Source organism: Sinocyclocheilus grahami, unplaced genomic scaffold (genome assembly GCF_001515645.1).
Source record: "Sinocyclocheilus grahami isolate Dianchi unplaced genomic scaffold, SAMN03320097.WGS_v1.1 scaffold1045.1, whole genome shotgun sequence".
NCBI lineage: Eukaryota > Metazoa > Chordata > Actinopteri > Cypriniformes > Cyprinidae > Sinocyclocheilus > Sinocyclocheilus grahami.
Window position 1 is genome coordinate 94,567 of NW_015506224.1, and position 20,899 is coordinate 115,465.

A 20,899-nucleotide genomic window follows, 5' to 3' on the forward strand; every position below is an offset into this window, starting at 1 on the left:
CACCAGAAATGTATGAGTCATGATACAAATGCAAAGAAAAAAAAAATTATCTATTAAGCTGGACTTTTTTTATTTTTTGTGCTCTGTGGTGACTCCACCTTTAGTTTCAGATCCACTTTTTACGTATTACTGAGAACCATTTCACAAAATAACCTGGAAGAAGTCCAAGAGTCTGGTGTTTTCCAGTATCGTCATCGGTTTGCCCTCCGTGGGGAAGATAGCATGGATGTTATCTTATGAGGACTGATAAGCAGGCTGCCCCTCGGCCTTATCAGCATACAAAATAAGTGCACAAAGACTACCTAGACTGTTCTCAGATCAGCCGCTGTTAGCAACCGGCTGATCTTTGCTTGTACTGGATGTGTATTCTTATTCCTAACTGACCCTAGACCTGAGCATTAGGCTGCATGTCACTGAGAATATTAAGTTTGCTTGAAACTTATTGCTATGAAGGACTATTTTGTACACATGTAACCTTAGAAATTCTGATGTAGTTTGTGGAAGGTAATGTCGGAGCATTGCCAGCAGGTATAATAAACACGGTGATGCATAAATCTGTTGATTTTTTTTTTATCCTCTTTTCCTGATTGATTCTCAAAAGAATCTAGCAGAGAGAATGACAAAATGAAAAACATAAAAATACATGGAGAAATTGTTCCAGGTACAATACGGCTTAAGCTTTACTGACAGCATCTGTGGGCACAGAAAATTATTTCAGCTTGTTCCTCAGTTTGTAAAGCAAAAGTGTTGAGTTTGAGTAATGCGCTTACTGTACAGTTGAAGTCTATGGAGAAAAGGCATTGTAGAGGGTTTAATATATTCATTCTTATACCAGTATAATCATTTATCTGCATTTGAGCTATAAATCATCCTTTTAATGGTGAAACTACGACAGATTGGGAAAGATGGCGTGATAAGTAACATATTAGAGGATGATGATGTGTTATTAAATGTCTTATTAAGGGAAATCAAAGGAAACATTTGCTAATTTAGTTTATATAGCACAATTTAAATGGAATCATTGAAAACCATCAAAAGGCACTATATGTCCCACTTTAGCTTAAAAACCAGAAGGAAAACTTGCCACCGCTCTCATCTGATTTGATCAGAATATGGAAAATATGGAATATATATATATATATATATATATATATATTTTTTTTTTTAATGTGTCATTAATGGAAAATTTATAAATAGCAGATTACCATTCAAAGGGAATAATTATATCAATTATATAGAGACTTATATTTTTTCATTTTAAATGGTAAGACTAAATAATATATTAGAATTTTAAATATTAACTTATGTCAACAATGCAAGATACAGTATTTTATTTCAAAATTATATAACAAATCTATTTCAAATCAATTCTGTTCTACTGAACCTTCTATTCCTCGAAGTACCTCTGTTGTCATAAAAATATTCAGCAAATCAGCCATATCAGCATATTAGACTGATTTCTGAAGAATCATGTGACACTGAAGGCTGGAGTAATGATGCTGAGAATTCAGCTTTGCCATCAAAGGAATGAAAGACATTTTAAACTTTATTAAAATAGAAAATAAATTATAATAATACCTCACAATACTGATATTTTGTCACACTTTATTTTAAGGTCCAGTTCTTGCCTTGTGGCACTCCATATTTTACTGGTGATAATTGAGATGACTCCCCATTTAAATGAACAAAATGGTAGCGATCGGACAGGTATGATCTAAACCATCTTAAAGCCTGCCCTTGAATACCTGTATAGTTTTGTAATCGATCTATGAGTATGTCATGATCTATAGTGTCGAACGCAGCACTAAGATCAAGTAAAACTAGCAATGAGATGAGCTATTAACAAATCATTAACTACGACTTTTGCCTCAATCAACTCAATATTATTAGTTGTTTAGTTTAGGTATTGGGTAGGATTAGGGATATAGAATATGGTAATGCAAAATATGTGCTTTATAAGTACTAATAAACAGCCATTATGTTAATAATATTCATGCTAATAACTAGTTAGTAATAACTAACTAAAAACTAGTTAATAGTGAGAATTGTGTCCCTGTTCTAAAGTCTTAGTTTAGGGACAAACTCTTATTAACTTGCTTATTTGCATGCATATTACTAGCATATAGGCTATTTATTATCAATGGCTTATCCTGCATGACCATATTTTAGATCTAGTTCTATTGCAAGTGAATTACTGTGAACACATTTTTTGTTTGTTTTTTATAAACTGAGGGGACACAACTATGTGATAATCGCCAAAATGCCACAGAAACCGCTGATAGAGTTCCACATTAATTGAACCAATAATTGCTTTAAGTTTAAACTCAAACGAATATTTCCTGATTGAAACTGTGAATGGTACATTACGTTGTTTCAGATCTAAAAACTTGTTGTTTCTATGAAGTTAAAAACATTAGGAAATGGAAAGTATCATATTTGCCCTGACAGTTTTAGGAAAAGCCCACATGTATTAGTCCAGAAACTGCTCTGTACTCTAGAAATCAGTCAGTTAGTAAAATAAAAGAAAATGCAAACCAGCAGAAACGGGAAGAATATGAAACAAATAACATTTTTTATATTAAAAATATAAAACAGTAATGAACCCCAAGCAGCAGGCAACCACAAAACAATGTGTACAGCATAAACATGAATTATCTAACAATACGTTTTAGATACAAGTCTCATTCCTTACCTGTATTATTATAGTCAATAATTTATGAAATTCACTGAAAGGTCAAAACACCTTTTGATGAACTTGAGTTGTACCTTTTTATCAGACATAGGTGAACTGCTCCACATTTCCTCATGAAACGTAACCATTAAATAATCAGTTAAGAGAATATTAAGTTTATATAGGTTTAACCAAATTTCTCAGAAGTCTCAGCCTTTTTTCTTTGATTCAGTTTTGATTTATCTATTCAATCAGGTTTTACTAACAGTGGTGTCTTAAAGTGGAAAAACATGACTGAGTGCTCATAATGCAAATTTTAGTTTGATTCCTTTACAGCCATTATGGCAAGCACAGAGAACATGTTCACAAGTCTGCAGTGTCAGTGTATGCTAAACAGGAAGTTGTGGCATTGTGTCAGACTGCCTCTGAGGCAGACTGAACCATCACTGGAAGTTTGTCATCTGTCGTTCACCGCGTGTCTGGAAAAAGCTTTTACTCATTGCGGTTCCCTCTAACGCTATCATATGCAGCTCTAAGGAAAAAAACAAAAAAACAACCTAGCCCTAGCCTAACATCTTCCTGTAGACATACATGTGTGAGAGCATGTGGATATCTCTCCTCCCCTTTCTCTCTCTCAATTCATCTCCTCTCCATCCACTCTGCGGGAAGTGCATCGGCCGAACCTGCTCTCACAGGGTCACTTTTGATCTTCTCCTGCCAGGAAGCATTATTAAAGTGCACGACACCCTCTTCACGTCTGAGGAACTCAGCTGCGCCACTTTTCTCAGAGGTCACGCGGGCCTGGAGCTGGACTTGAGGCGGTTCTGGGACTGAGGTTGTAAAGTTACACTACTGGGATTGGGTGGACACCCTTCTCTGGTTGGAGCTGGTGGAGAACAACTCATAATTCGTTGTGTTGATTCGCAGGTGAGGTTCTTTCATTTTTTTGGGCTGGTTTTGTTACAAGAATTACAAGAATAATAGTGAACCAGTGTGTATGTGTAAATAAGATAAAATCAGAGGGTAGACATGCTTGTTTGTTTCCTGTGCTATAGATAGTAACACTACTAATGCGGTTGTCAGACACTTGATCCTAATATTTTTAAATGTTCACAACACTGGAATGTGTATATAGAGCATCCGGCTGCCACGTCTAGTATAATAGGGAGTTTTGAAAGTACATGTTTGTAACATTTTAATCAGACTAATAATATGTTTTGAAGTTAGTAAATTGCATTGCGAGAAATCAAGCAAAATTAATACATTTTGGGAGATAATTATACCTTAGAAAAAGTAACGGCTGACAATTAATTTGATTTAATGTTGTGATATTGTTAAACTATGAGGTGCGTCTTAGAATTGATTTAATTTATAAACTGACAGTCATATAGCATGCAGAAAAATATGGGACTTTCACTTGTCTTCGAAGAGTTTTTTTTTTCTTGAAATGATGAGGTAATTATGATGGTTTTAATAATTAGTCATTAATGGAGTAAAAGGGGACAAAATATGATGGTAACCGAGATGATGCACATCCTGGAAATTTCCAAAAAGTGCATCTCAACATCTCAAGGTGTGTTAACCATCATCTGTTACCGTCATATTGTCCCCTCTAAAGCAATGAACTAATCCATTAATAAGTTCAAATTGTTATAAAAATTTAAAAATTGTCATAACATGTCATAAAAGCATTGTCATGACAGCATTAGCATCATATATGCATAATAAATAAATACAAAAATTAATGCAGAAAAATGACCAAAAAAACCTAAATTGTTGTTGAATGTTTTAAAAAATTTATTTATTAATTTGTATTAGTAGTGCTCTCAAACGATTAATCGCGATTAATCGCATTCAAAATAAGTTTTTGCTTACATAATACATGTGTGTGTATATTTATTACGTATATATAAATAGACACACGTGCAGGTATATGTTTAAGAAAAATTTTATGTTTATATAGTAACTATATTTATATATAATATAAACTAAATGAATATAAATATATTAATTATTAAATGCATGTAAATATTTTCAAAATGTATACTGTATGTGTGTATTTATATAAAAACAATAAATATACACAGTACACACACATATATTATGTAAACACAAACTTTTGGTAACACTTTCTATGAAGTCCATATTATAATACATTATAAGGGTATTCTTAAGGCATTATAATGAATGCATAATGCATTATAAAAAAAAAAACCTTATATGTTAGATCATCTTATTATAATACATAAAAAATGTTCTTATGAATATTCATATTTACTTATTTGTGGTTATAGCTTTTAAGAGTATGATGATTTATAACACACAGTGAACGATGGATCCACTTAAGTTACAATGGATTATATTTCCCATAGTTATAATATATTTATTATGCTACTTTAGACCACTTATAAGTATAGTAATAGTAATAATACTTTTTTTTCCTCAAACAGCCATAAGATCAGATATCAGATCAGATGAATGTGTAATACATTTGCTTTGAACTATTTTTACTGTAATATCAGTTTGATTATTTTGATGGTACCTTTTAGACAGCAGTTGATAAGTAACTCTGCAACGTCAACTAGCAGTCGTTGGAGTATTAGTAGTATGTCTGCTAAATATATGCTATTACTTTATTTTGATGGTTCCCCAACAGACAAACTCACTAGAAGTAACGTTGCAAGTACGTCAACATTCTACCTACCCTAACCTTAAAGGTGGGGTAAGAGATTTTTCAAAAATGCTTTAGAAAACTGATTCGGGCCAGTAGCAAAACAAACTTGTAGCCAATCAGCAGTAAGGGGCGTGTCTACTCATGATCTGGAGGAGAGAGCGTTCAGTGCTCACATTAGCGAGCCGAGCGACAGAAAGCTAGATGGCGGATAAAAAACAAAAGAAGAAAACGTCTGCGGAACAAAAGAAGGCAATAATGCAAGAAGTAGGACCCGTGTAAATATCGGATCAGCTTTCCAGCGCTGGAGAGAACTCAAGGACTGGAAGGCCTGCGATCAGACGTCGAGGTTGCTTTGTTTCTTCTCGATAGGTGAGTAACACCGTGTCTGCGCCGCAACAGCTAAAGTCTGTCTAGTACACTGGACACGACAAAGCGACCGTTGAAAATCATTTGAAATTGTGTCAATACGTCATAAATAGAACGCAGCAGCAGTTTTTTTGTCGGAGATTTGTCGTGTTGTGCCGCGCCGCATCCAGTGTAGACATAGATATGTATATATCTATATGGTGTAGACAGCATTACTGATTATAATGAGTTCTATAGTATTTTGTCGCGCCACTCGCGTCCGTTGTAGACACGGTGTAACATTGGTTTTGCTTTGTTTCACAGAACTAATCGTTGCCTGGGTTGCATACGTATGTGTGGGGCGGAGCTATCAAAATAGGGGCGAGACCCTTTTGGGGTAGAGGGGTGTTTGTTTTGGTGATTTCAAATGTCAACATTGGCTACCAGAAATCGCTTACCCCACCTAAGCCTACCAATACTCTAATGAGAGTTAGTTGACATGTAGTTGCAAAGTTGCTTATAGTCAATAGACTAAGGGGACCATCAAAATAAAATGTAACAACATATAAACATTGCATTTTTTTCAGTTTAAATTATTAACTAGCTCACATCAAAATTAATATTAGCCTCACAGGGAACACTCAAATAACACTCCACACCTAACAACTTACAAGATGTGGTAAGATACTGCACAGATCTTAAATAAACAATGTCAAGATATATAGTCCATTATAAATGTAAAAGTAGATTTAATATGGTGTTCATTGTGTTATAAATAATCATAATCTTAAACGTTATAACCGCAAATGCGTAAGCATTATAATGTGTTATAATTGTTGTTATGATTATGCATTAGATTATATAACATATTATACGTTTTTTTATGCATTCATTATAATGCCTTAAGAATACCCTTATCATGTATTACAAATATGGGCTTCATAGAAAGTGTTACCAAACTTTTATTTTGAATGCGATTAATCGTGATTATGCTTTTGACAGTCCTAATTATTAGTCTATATTTACATATAGTAAAGCTGGCTTTAATTATTTTTCACACATGTATTGTAAATGACAAACTGAAATGACATCTATTTTGCAAAATGAACCCTTTGATTCTGAAGTGCACCATTCTCTCACCCCCCCAATAAGATTTTAAATAGGTGAAGTGCTTTACTCGGTAAAAAAAATAAAAGATGCAGACTAGTCTGTTTTTTTGAGTAATCAACAATCTCCTCATTGCGTGACCCAAGGCATTTTTAGGGTCATATGTCTCTGCACTGACTTAACAGAATTTATAACACTGACATAAAATTGATGCAAGGTAAAAACAGTTTTTAGTTTTGTTCTGCACTTACATCATTTTCCTGCAGCCTGAGTATGCAGTGGCCTCAGGATGGGAGTTGGTTAGGGGGCGATTATGCCATTCAGAGGGGCTGACAGGACGTGCAGCCCACCACTCTTCTTTCCGGACCACTAGCCTGTGTCTCAACAGCTTTCAGGGGTGCTCATTAAACCTGTAATCACAATAGCAAAACAAGAATAAAGCAGTGTAAACACATTACGTAAGCTAAGGGAAAGGAAACAGAAAGGAAATCTCAATTAAAGTAGATGTGTTTATCAATACTGTACAGTAACTGCTGACTGAAGAGTCCCACATTATCCCGGATTTTGTCCCCTTCCTGGACAAACACTGAAAATATCCTACCCAGATTTTTAATAATACTATCACTAAAACAGTTGTTAGACCATCCCTAACATCGAAAAAATCAGTGGAATGCACACCCTAATGGCCTTTTGCTTTATTGAGCCCCAAATATGCAATCTGATAAAAAAAAACATGATGTGAAAACAACAACAACTGTTCTTTTAAAGGAACACCAAATGATAACTGTTTTTTTTATGCTTTCAGCAGCTGTGAAAAAAATGAACTTAATTGTATTAAATGTGCACTTGTAGTGAACGTCAAATCTTAAAAGTATATTTTCAAAACAGATCATTTAATATGAATAAAAAGGCCACTTAAATGTACTTAAAGAGAGTACACTTGCATGTTGCATACAATTGCATGTTTTTAACATGCTTAAGTACACTTTTAAAAAGTGCACTTTGAAATAATGTAAAATTAATGATTTTAAAGTACATTTTAAATCATTGTTTAAATAATCTTTTGTTTTTCTTTAATGTAATGCAGTTATTTTGATGTGTTGACTGATTGCATACTAAAACACATGAAGTACGTTATTTGAAATTGCATAAAGGATTAATATAATTGAATACATTTGTATATTTGAAGATTTCAGATGCAAAAACCTCTTAGTCCGTCTAATAATTTTCTTTTACATGAGCATTTTTATCAGGCTCCTATGAAAATAACACTGGACATTTTTTAAAATAAGGCATTCAGTAACTGACTAATAACCTTTTCTTTGCCATTAAAAGAAAAATAACTAAACACAGGAGCCTGATAAAAATTGCTCATTTAAAAGAAAAAAAAAGTATTTAGAGGTGTTTGCATCTGAAGTCTTAATTTATAATTGCAATTAAATAATATATTTTAACATGCAATTAAGTGCCTGAAAACATTATATTAAGTTTGCACTTAAGTGAATCTTTTAAAGTGTTTTATTTCTGTAATATGCTTTTAAAAGTATGCCAAGGTATACTTATTTTTCACAAAGGAGTGAGTAGGAACACAACAAAACCATACGATTCATTGCTCACTTGATCCGTTTTGGACTTTTCACGTCAAACATTCTGAACTTGGAAAATATTATATTAAAGTACCTGTGTATTTCCTTTATGGTACAGCCCCTTTTGTGGTTTGGATCTTGTGGTTATGGTTTAAATTAATTTCTTGGCCTGTGTCCATGTTTGTAATATCTGGTGTTTGAGTGGCAACATTTATATGCAAAATCCGAAAACATCATTATGTGGTGTTTAAAGTCATCAGAGCATCAGAGATATATGGTGTATGTTGGTATTGGTTTAAAAGTGAATATTCCATTTAAACAACAGTAAACAATGTGCAGTTTCTATTTTGTGATGCATGATCTAAATTTCAACCACAATCCTGTTGCAGACTTTAAAGGGCACACCACATGCCCTCTTACTTCATGACGTAAATTAAACATGAAAAAAAAAAATGCACGAAAACAGCCGGACACATTTTGAAATGACAGTATCATTAGCATAGACTTCACAGCAAGTGAATCACAGCACATCTTTATCATCGCTTATCCCGAAATAACCATCACACTGTAAAAAAATAAGTGTAATTTTAACTGTAAAATTTTGTAAAAACGCTACGGAAAAAAACTGTTAACAGGTTAACAGTAAGTTCCCGTACTATATACAGGGAAAAACTGTAAAATATCTAACCAGACATTTCATGTAATTTTACAGTAAAATGCTGTTAATTTTACAGTTTTTAGAAGTAAAAATAACAAATCAATGTATAATTTACAGTCAAAAACTGTAAACTGATATTCCCAGAATTCCCTGCATGACACTCCACATTTGAAATTATTTTGTTTAAATTATGTTTTTTTTTAAGTTTTTGTTATTAGTTATGTATATTTGGGCTTTATGTTACATCTTCTGTTGTTTAATGAAAGTTTAATGCATTATTTAAGTATCACGTGTGTTACCATGATGGTGTTTTGTGTTTGCATGAATGACTCTGTGCACCTTCTATATATTAGTATATACTTCTGCTTGTGGCGAAGCTACTTGTGATGAGCTTTGATTCTTCATGTGGCTTTCTCTTTTACCACCTGCATTATTATGGTGGTTGTCAGTATGTTAAAGGTACAAAACAGATTTTAATAGCAGTGTGCATTGTTGAATTTACTGGTTTACATTCAAATTTTCTTGTTCGTAAATTACAGTTTTATACTGTAAAATTTACAGTTTTTGGCCGTAAATGTGTTTACTGTTTTTCTGTATCTTTTACAAAATTATTCTGGCAACCACAGCAAATTTTTTTTGTAAAAACTACAGAATTTTTTTTACAGTGCAGACTTGAAGAATAATGATTCGGTACTACAGCAGAGCTGAAGGGGAGGCTGTTTATGATGCAGTTTTCAATTTTTATTTGTATTGTATGGGAGACTGTTGTGTATTTGCTGGTTCAATCTAATTCTACATCTCAAAGTCATATTTGAAGCTTTAAGAGAGTGTGCTCAGGTTACCCGACTATTGATTTTTCCTCTGTTTGCACGGGTAGGGTGAATTGTGCACATTGCTTAAAAACCGTCGCTCCGTTAGACCTGAATTGAATTTTAGTGTAACATACTGCTGCTAGGCCAATCACTCTAGCAGCTAATGCTGTTAGTACGCCTGAGTTTGATAAAGCAGATTAAGAAGACCGTTAAGATCTCAAAGTCTCTTGCATGAAGCAGAGGTCTGTGAATACATAAAACTTTTAAAAAGTAATTTGATACTTAAATGTTTTACTTGTCTTTGTTTGCAGCCACATATTGTGCAGATAATATAATATTAAGGAAATAAAAGGCTACTTAAAGGGAGCGTTCACCCAAAAATAAAAAGTCATGATTTACTCATACTTAAGTTGTTCCAAACCTGTATGAGTTTCTGTCTTCTGTGGAACACAAAAGAAGAAGAAGATTTTAAAGAATGTTGGTAAAAAAAAAAATGTTGCCGGTAGCCATGACATCCATGGTATGAAAAAAAAAAGTCAATGGCTAACCAACAACCAGTGTTGGGAGTAACTAGTTACATGTAATGAAATTACATAATTTAATTACAAAATACATGAGAAAAATAAAAGAGTAATTAAATTACAGTTACTTATGAAAATGTTAACGATTACAAAGGGGGTTACATCTGAATATTTTCACACACACACAGAAGTGTAGGACACAGAATAGAACACATGCTTATTTGATAACAGTTTTATTTTCTATTTTGGTTATATGCTTTATTTTTTTAAGATTGACATTTGTTTTTTTTTTTAAGGCACTGTTATATTCCAGTGTTTTCTATGGAAGCCCGTTTCCGCCACTGAATAAAAACTTTTTCTCACAATTCTGACTTTTTTCACAGAATTGTGAGATATAAACTCGCAATTGCGAGTTATAATGTCAGAATTGCGAGATATAAAGTCAGAATTGCGAGATATAAAGTCAGAATTGCATGATATAAACTCACAATTGTGAATTATAAAGTCAGAATTGCGAGATAAAAGTCAAATTTTGAGGGGGGGGGGGGAAATACTGATATGTTCTCAGAATTGTGAGTTTATATCATGCAATTCTGACTTTATATCTCGCAATTCTGACTTTATATCTCGCAATTCTGACTTTATATCTCGCAATTCTGACTTTATATCTCGCAATTCTGACTTTATATCTCGCAATTCTGACATTATAACTCGCAATTGCGAGTTTATATCACGCAATTCTGAGAAAAAAGTCAGAATTGTGAGATAAAAATTCGCAATTACCTTTTTTATTTTTTATTCAGTGGCGGAAACGGCGCTTCCATGGTTTTCTGTCATAGCAATGCAAAGATTTGATTTCAAAACAGTATCATAGAGTAGCTATTAAACTATATCGTGTTATGATTTTAAATATGTGTTTAACCTCGGAACAATCTTAAAGTGATAAGAGGTGTAAAGTCTGAGTTTAAGTGGTGGCTCTGCTTTAAAATGTAAATATTATAATATTAATTCAAGCGATGAAGTATTTTGAAAGTGTGACAGTAATTAGTGTTGAGTACTACTGCAGAGTTAACCCTGCCTGCTTTAAATGTTTGAAAATAATTAGCAGTTGAAAGTATTCGTGAAAAATTTAGAAAAGTAATCAAATGTAATCAGTTACATTAAGAAAGTAACTGAAATAGTTACACTACTTTGCATGTTAAATAGGGTAATTTGTAGGGGTTGAACGATTTCTGATTTTTTAAAGTCGACTTTATTTGATGAAAGTTGAGTCGAAGTCAACTAGTGTTGACAATACATTTCCGCGCTGAATGATTCTGTGTGCTCGCGATCTGTGCGTGATTTACGAGCTACTGTCTGTAGCCTATGTGTGTGTGTTACAGTGCAGCAGCGCATTATAGAATGGCGAGATAACTTACCTGTACAATAAGCTGTTTAAAACGTGCATTCTCCAGTTCAATTTCGAGCATCCAGTAATATAATCACACATATCTTGTGGAGCGCTTTCAGAGTATGCATTTATTTGTCATTTTAACTGTTTGGAAACAGAGTGTAAATGTCAACGTCAAGCTTAATGCGTTATAGCAGAGCATTGAAGTCGATTAGTCGGTGCAGCCCCTAGAAATTTGTAATCTGTAACCTATTACATCTCCAAAGTAACCTTCCCAACACTGCCAACAACTTTCATGTTTGGGTGATCTATCCCTACTTGCAAACAAAACTACATTAATATGATTTGGATCTATTTATTTTTATCTTGACATCTCTCCAGATCACATTTTGTTCTTAGCACATGCTTGCCGACATTACACAAAACACATTACTGCACGTACTGTACCAGGACTGGCAGCTGAGAGTAGAGGTGCTTTCCTGTGTAGAATCCCCCATGTGCCACCGTGTTATGAGTAGTTGTTTTGCTTCCTGGTCCAAATCAAATGAGCCCACCCCGTTTGCCCACCACAGTCCCCATGACATTTTGATCTTGAGATGATGTTTAGTTTCTCATGTGAAAATAAATCAGCTCACTTTAAAATATTAGCAACCTCTCCTCAATAAACCACACACACTATTAGGAGGCTGACTCATTCTGTGAATGAGATGTTACAATCAGTTAAACTTCAAAGAACTGGAGAAAAAACAAATGATTCAGGTATTCGATGTGTCATCATGTGGTCCCTGCCACATCACATGTTCCAAAATAAAGCCATATTTAATAAATATACTGTAAATAAGGGTGTTTTGTGCGCACATTTCAGTTAATTCTTTAAAATATAATATGATAGTTCACTTTAGACATTTTTCTAACTATAAGTAACTTTCCAACTGTCAACTAACTCTCTTTAGAGTATTAGTAGAGTGTTAGGGTTAAGTAGTAGAATAACTTGACATGCAGTTGCAAAGTTGCTTATAGTTAGTAGAATGTCTAAAGGGGACTATCAAAATGTTATCATATTACCATCATTTTTTATCGTATTACCATAATTTGTTACAAATAAAAAAATATACTTATTTCAGATGAAAATGTTTAGTAGTATGTCTTTAAATACATATGAAAACTAAATTCATATGCATGTCGATAAAATGTAGCGCTGTCAAACGATTAATCGCGATTAATCGCATCTAAAATAAAAGTTTTTGTTTACATAATATATGTTTGTGTACTGTGTATATTTATTATGTATATAAAAATACACACACATGCATGTATATATTTCAGAAAAAATGTGTTTTTATATTAATTATATTTATATATAATATAAATTATATGAATATAAATATATGCATGTAAATATTTTGAAAATATATACTGTATGTGTGTGTATTTATATATACATAATAAACAGTACACAAACATATATTATGTAAACAAAAAAACTTTTATTTTGGATGCAATTAATCACGATTAATCATTTGACATCACTAATAAAATGGTCATACCAGTTTTTAATTTGCAAAACAATTCTTAAATAAACTGTTTTTTTTAGGTTCAAAACAATTAATTGAACAGATCTTACTCAGAAGAGTGATTCATTTACAAATTAGACATTGCAAGCCACATCATTTGAGGTATCATTCAAGTCTGTATTAGAAATGGAACAAGATGAGTTTTGCATCAAAATGTTATATTTAAGATCAGGGATATACAGTCCATGCATATGAGCAATACTATGATGCTCGTCTTAAAAGCAAGAACAGTATATTAATAGTTCAAGTGCAGCTATAAGGCTTTTTGGTGAGGTGAAACTAAGGTCTTTCTTTGACTGTGGTAGGGCTGTTTGATTTTCTCACAGGTCTTGCACTGAAGAACAAGAATTGAGGGGCTGCAAAACCCTTTATGTGGAGACCAGCAGCTGTGTAAGACGGCAACAGTGTCTTGAATTGAATTTGAGCAAAGACTGGCAGCAAGTGAAAAGACTCTCCAAAGGTTAAAAACAAGTTTAGCAATAGCGCTGAAGATTAACTCATTGGAATATAGGGGATATGCAGGTAGTGATGAGAGATCAGTAGTAGCTTGATGTGAAATGAACTGATGTGAACCTTATTGGCAATTGTTGTTGTTTTTTCTTTTTTCTTTTGGAAATTGTAAAGTGCGTCTTTCAAAGAGATTTTAAAGTGTAAGGCTTGCCACTCGTGTAAATGGAGAAAAAACATGCCATATGTGTGGCATATGAACAGATGTAAAGGCTCTGCCTACAAATATCGATGATCTCCAAGATCTGAGGCAAAAGTTGTTGGAATACTTTCAAAAAACAGAGCCAAGGCTTAAATCCATTATAAACTCAGTCCAGGCACATTTAACAAAACTTTTCTTTCCCCCGTCAGCTCAAAAACACGTTTGCTCAGCCATGAAATTAAGTTTAACAGCAAGGGTGACATTTTGCCTTTAATATCAAAAACATATCATAATATATAGCAAAAGAAACAATCTTGGTCACAGAGGTAGCAGATTACCGTCATCCATCTGAATTCAATATTTGTGCAATACTTATGTGTTTAGATACAAGGATATATGAAACCTTCTCTGTAGACTATTATTATAATTATTTCTGTTCTATTCTCTTTTTATTTTTTTTGTCAAGTTTGATTCTCCATCGTAATCATGGCACATGAAGCCAATAGTACTGGGGATGACATTTTGCTACTTGTTTAATTTTAAATTAATTACCAGGCTTCCTGCAAGCTGTTATTTTCTGATAAGAATGACTTTGCAACCTTTTGTGACTTTGCAACCTTGATTTGTAAGGGACTGTGGTGTGTATGTGAAGAGGTGTGGTGTGTAAAATGTCACTTTTGTATATAAAATAAGCAACAAATGTGTCTAGCTATATATACTGTATATATATATATATATATATATAGCAGTGCGTTGTATTTGATGTGCAGGTGTTGTTAATCTAAAATGCTTTCAGTGACTCATTGATGTTCGTCTTGGCTGGTTAACCATTACACCTTGCCTTAATAAGAAGTAAAAGGTAAAGTTTTGTGCATCAGGTTGTTCACTTTTCATTGAAACCACAGACATTCTGCAACTTGCAGCAACCGGAAATTTGTTGTTTTCGTTTGGAGTTGCCATTTCCAAGAACATTTTTGCAAAGTAAATTCTGAGTAGATAAATCAGTACATTGTCTGAGCCCCACTTTCAGTAGTTCGATATTTCACATCTGTCATGACAATTATAATTAACATCTAGATTAATCTAGAAAGGACTTTTAAAACATTACTACATTTTGCACCATGACAACATCTGCATCAACAACAATCAACAGCAAAAACGTCAAGCCAAGTTTAACCGCATCATAATGCGTGTTCAAATTTGGAACCTAAAGGTCAATGGTTTACCACTCTTTCACATGCGCAGAAAGTCCTGATCTGTCATGCAAACTGAAAACAGCTGTATGCTTGAATATTATGAGATTATTACAACTAGTGAAAATGCAATTACAAATATCAAGAATGACATTTTTTCACTAAATGTAATTCTTGATATCAATAATTTGATTTATGCGAGTGAAGATGACATTGTTGATATCAAGAATTCACATTTGTATTAGTGAAAATTCCATTCCTGATATTAAGAATTCACATTTTAAGTGAACATTGAATTGTTGATATAGACAAATCATATACTGGGAATGATTATTAGTCAAAACAGCTTGGTTAGACTAGAGCTTTAATGATGCTTATGAAACGCTTTTCACTAAATGTAATTCTTGATATCAATAATTTGATTTATGCGAGTGAAGATGACATTGTTGATATCAAGAATTCACATTTTAAGTGAACATTGAATTGTTGATATCAACAAATCATATCCTGGGAATGATTATTAGTCAAAACAGCTTGGTTAGACTAGAGCTTTAATAATGCTTATGAAACTAGGTAACACTTTATTGTAGTGTCCTTGAAACACAAGTTACATGTACTTACAATAATAGTAATCGTAAATTTTGCATAATTACATGCAATAACCCCACATGTACATACACGGTACTATATACTTGTTATAATTACAATAACTGGGTAATAACTAGGTAGTAACCCTGAACCTACACCTAAACCTACCCTTAACCCATTTAGTTACCTTATATTATCCAGGACTTTCTTAGGTAAGTACATATACATATATAAAGTGTAACTCTTAACCCTAACTGGTAAACACGAACTAGGTAGTAACCCTGAACCTACACCTAAACCTACCCTTAACCCATTTAGTTACCTTATATTATCCAGGACTTTCTTAGGTAAGTACATTGTAAGTACATATACATATATAAATTGTAACTCTTAACCCTAACTGGTAAACACATTGTTAGTATTACTCAGTAGTTAAACTTACTGCTGCATAATTACACTGTAACAAGGACACTGCAAAATAAAGTGTATACATTTTACTATGATTTTACTCAAGCAACACTAAATGCAACCACTAGGATATTTTGTAATATTGTAAATTCCTGTACTACACAGTCTGTTAAGGAGCCATCCATAGTTGCATTTGTGGTGGTTGCCAAGGTCTGACTACTAAGTTAAAGTGTGGTAAATTATGCAATAACTGGTAAATTTCCCACCTATTTACATCAGGGTTGTGCACCATTTTCAACTGAATTATAATTCAAATCAACTCAAATTCAATTGAGTTTGATCTTTGAGAGGGCAAACATGATCTAGAATCACAACTACATGCAGAATTGAGAATTAATGATTTTTTATAAACTATGGAAATTTCTGATGCAGATATTTATTAGTGCATTTATTTCTTTGTGCACACAGATTATGATGAACGCAACATACAACACAAGCAACCCATCATGTGTGATCATGACCCAGGCAGCAGGTCACCTGCTGATATCTATCTACATCATTGCCTTCATCTTGGGGCTGCTGTTCAACCTGATCACCATCGGGCCCATAATTCAGCAGATCTGCAGAAGGAACGTTCTAGGGATCTACCTGCTCAGTTTGTCCTTCTCGGATCTCCTGTACATCCTCACCATGCCTCTGTGGGTCTATTATTTCAACAACAACCACAAATGGAACCTCGGCCAAGGACTCTGTAGTCTGGTTGGTTTCTTTTACTACTCCAACCTGTACATCAGCATCTATCTCCTCTGCTGTATCTCCATCGATCGCTGCCTGGCCATCACCTTCCCGCTGAGAGTCCAAGTCTTCCGCCGGCAGCGCTATGCCTGGATCATCTGTGGGCTGGTCTATGTTTTCGTCATGGCCTTGCACTCTTTGGTGCTGTACCTGGACAAGTTATCGGATCCACTGGATGACGCTGAGCAAACGTGCTACGAGACCTTCCCCATGACGGAACGCATTGCGATGTTCAACCTGATACGGGTCGGAATTGGTTTCCTCTTGCCTCTGGTGATCATCTCCGTCTGCTACTGGTTGATCCCAACCAAGGTGCAGCAAAGCAGAGGGGTGGACGATCGAGGCAAGCGCAAAGTGAAGATTCTGTCTATGGGGGTCATTGGCATTTTCTCCTTTTGCTTTGCGCCATACCATATCCTCCTGATGGTGAGGTCCATCACCTTCTTTTATTTGGGACATGAACAAACCTGCAGTTTTGAACAAGCGATGTATTTGCCCTTCACTTGCTCCCTCGCACTATCCAGCCTGAACAGTGTGGTGGACCCAGTGCTCTATGTTTTGGCCAGTAATGGAGTAAGGGAAGATATGAGGTTGTTCTGTTCGAAAAACAAGCAGACACAGGTGAGACGAAGCCATCTTGTTGAGTCCCAATGTAAGACAAGAGTAACCAACTTGGGTTAAAACCAACCTCAGATCTTTGAAAACAGACTTGCATTTGATAGCGTACACACTGTTTTTGAACCCATTCAGGAATTTCACAAATCAGTGACCAGCACAAACTCGCCCAAATTGTTTGCATTGACAGCATGGGCACAATCTTGTGGATGTGTTCATGTTGTTAAGTTGTGGAGGGTCCGGCAGGCTTTACAATCTGGCGTGCTCCAGCACTGTGATCCAGACACCTGAACTAACTTTTTGACAAATAACTGCCACCGTGACTGCAAACCGCTTGCTTTTCTGCAGGTGGTAATAGGCAAATTGCACCAAGTTTTGGGAGTAAAGCGTATCTACTGTATAATAAGCTTAATTTACATAGAAAACAATGACTTGTACTGACAATACTGATGCTGCAGCACTTTTTATTGCATATAGAGCCTAGTTAAACTGGATTGTGGCTGTTTGAGATGCTGTTTTTGTGCCGAAATACTGTGTATTACAAAAGTTATTGTTTAGTGAATTAGCCACTGTATGACAGTGTCTAGTCAAGCCCAATTCATTTGTCCAAGTCATGACAGAGACCAGAAGAGGGTCAAATCCAAGTCAAGGACAAGTTCACACGCTCCTGAGTTCATGACCAAGACCATGAAAATATGCTTTTAGTCTGAGTCTAAGACCATATTTTTATGGTTTTGCCCTTGTTCCTCAAATCCGAGTCCAAGGCTATGTTTTTATTGTTTTGGTATTGGTATTGGTCTTGGTCATCAGGTACGAGTCCAAGACCATATTTTTGGCATTGGTCTTTGAATCTGAGTCTAAGAATATATTTTCATAATTTTGGTCTTGGTCCTAGAGTCCACAAACATATTTTCATGGCTTTTGCTTTGTTCCTTGAATCCAAGTCCAAGTCCAAGACTATATTTTCATGGTTTTGGTATTGGTCTTGGTCCTCAAAAACAAGCCAAAGACCATATTTAAATTTTTGAATCTGAGTCTAAGAACATATTTGCATCTTGGTCCTTGAGTCCAAGTCCAAGATTATATTTTCATGGTTTTGGTTTGGTCCTTGAGTCCAAGTCCAAGATCATTTATTCATGGTTTTGATCTTTGTCCTCAAGACTGATTTTGTTCTTGCCATGGACTCAGGAGCATGTGGATAGATTAATTCCTCTTCTGGTCTTTCTCCTGGATTAAACTCCACCCTCTCCTGATCTTGATCTTCTGGTCTTGAATCTCAAATTTGGTCTTGCCTACAGCATGGATATGTGCAGGCTTTTGTACTCAGACTCCATTATGTCTACTTGTGTGAACAAAATATGAATTATTACTTTGTTGTTTTATCTGAGCTGTGATATATTTATCTGTGTCTTTACAAACATCGAGAGGATGTTTACAAATTACGGATTTGCAGCGTAACAGGACCAGTATCCCTGTCTTTGAAGGAGCCTTGAATCACTTGAACTTTCTATGTGAGAGCCATACTCAGACCAAGTGTTGTTATTGTGGGATAAAGCATCACTTGTTTGTCTTTGTTTAATTCACAGACGATTCCCTGTAACTTACCGTTAAACTAGATTTAGCCGTTAAAGATTTAATCTGGATGTTAAAAACAACTTGTTGCAATGTAAGCAATTTCAATGCACAGCATGTTGCTACTCTCTACGTTTTCTCTCATGTAACATTACTGCAAAATAAACAGTGCATTACGAAATAAAATAAATGTTCTCATTCTGACAGTTATGCCACATTTAGGGAAGTGATGCTTCCGTTACAGCTCTTTAAACGGAGGTAAAATGATTAGTGTTTTATTCAATAGGTGGGAACATCTACTTTCAGTGTAATCATGCTGGTTTCTGAAGTGAGAGCAACCCATATGACACCAGCAAGTGTTCGAGAGGGCTGATGAGGAGCAACGTTTGCGTAGCATCTCTAACAGGTATCGCCCACAATAAACTTTGTACAGCTTTGTTCACCCACCTTCCGCTAGAATGATTGCCTCTATAGATGAGTGGCTCTCATGTGACTGCAGTCTTCTGTAAGTCTGTGAATGAGAGTGGCCTTCTGCTCTACTGTAAAATGCCACAGACCATCTGAATGGAGTGATTTTGGAGTGTGAGTGAAGCAATGAATTGCAGCTTTGAGTACCTGATCTGCAGTCTGAATGGTTTAAATGACTGCTCACTTTCACCTATCGCACCAGACGCTGTGCCATTCAGGGAAGATGGAAATGGGATGCCATATGGTGTTAGAATTTACTTGTTTGTGCTGTCATCCGTCTATATGGGCCAGAAAATTTCTGCGAGGTTCACTTAAGGAAAGAAAGCCACATTCTTTCATCATAATAACGGTATTGCATCTCAATAGAACTAATGCAAGCTATTCTGCATTACACAATGAAGCTGCCGATGAGGTCTCGCCGCAACAGGAAGTCTGGAGGGATTTAGACGAGAACAGCACAGAACACTGTGTCTGCTTTTCTCTGCTCGAGCAATTGATTTGCACCTTCCTGAATGCAGACAACAGATGGAGGTGAGAGAGCATGTTCATGTAGGAGGCACAACCTGGCATTGCATCAAAATGCAGATAATTGATTTTGTTTAACTAAGTACCTAAGGAGTGAATCTCACGAAAACATGTCCGGGACACGTTTCACACCAAAATCAATGAAGAATAGGACCTTGTATGTATATACTATTGTTAATAGCATTGGGCTAGGTCGGTATTGGGCTCATTCATTTTATTAAATATAGTAATGCTGCACAGTATTTTTTGCAATTGCTGCTGTTTTCAAACAAGTGTTGATTTGAGAAAATCATAATGAATAGACAGTTCAAAAGAACAGTATTTATTTAAAAATTAAATCTGGCTTTACTGTCACTTTATGGTATAATATATTTATGTGACCCTGGACCACAAAACCAGTCTTGAGTCACTTGGGTATATTTGTAGCAATAGCCAAAAATACATTGTATATATATATATTTATATATATATATATATATATTTATATATATGAGAGGTGGAATGATGAAATCACCCTTGTCAAAACAAATCTGAAAGGATTCCAATAAGTAAACTGTACAGAATTTTAATGAGAGTTTCTATCATATTTTGTAACATTCCTGTAAGATTCCTATCTAGGACTTTCTGGGAAGGTGCACAAAGGATTTTGTTCCTATCCTGTTCATTTCCTTTGCAGCAGCTTGTTCTCATATCTCAATTCCTATACGAATCTCATTAGAATGGTTCCAAATTATGATAGAAATTCTAA

The 20,899-nt window shown here is 34.7% G+C and overlaps 1 protein-coding gene and 1 long non-coding RNA gene across 2 annotated transcripts; both read left to right on the forward strand.

Annotated features, from left to right (window-relative positions):
• The first annotated feature begins 2 nt into the window (after positions 1–2).
• LOC107566087 (uncharacterized) lies at positions 3–19,153 on the forward strand. Its single transcript, XR_001606458.1, has 3 exons — positions 3–528; positions 8,654–8,660; positions 19,142–19,153. It is a non-coding gene; the product is annotated as an uncharacterized lncRNA (long non-coding RNA).
• On the forward strand, positions 3,159–20,449 carry LOC107566086 (G-protein coupled receptor 4-like). The gene is made up of 2 exons (XM_016251462.1): positions 3,159–3,598; positions 16,645–20,449. Exon 2 carries the CDS (start codon positions 16,648–16,650, stop codon positions 17,650–17,652), a length of 1,005 nt encoding a protein of 334 aa, XP_016106948.1. The 5' UTR covers positions 3,159–3,598; positions 16,645–16,647; the 3' UTR covers positions 17,653–20,449.
• The last annotated feature ends 450 nt before the right edge of the window (positions 20,450–20,899 follow it).

Coding starts and splice junctions, on each gene's coding strand:
- LOC107566086 (XM_016251462.1), top strand. CDS start 16,648: ATGATGAACGCAACATACAACACAAGCAACCCATCATGTGTGATCATG.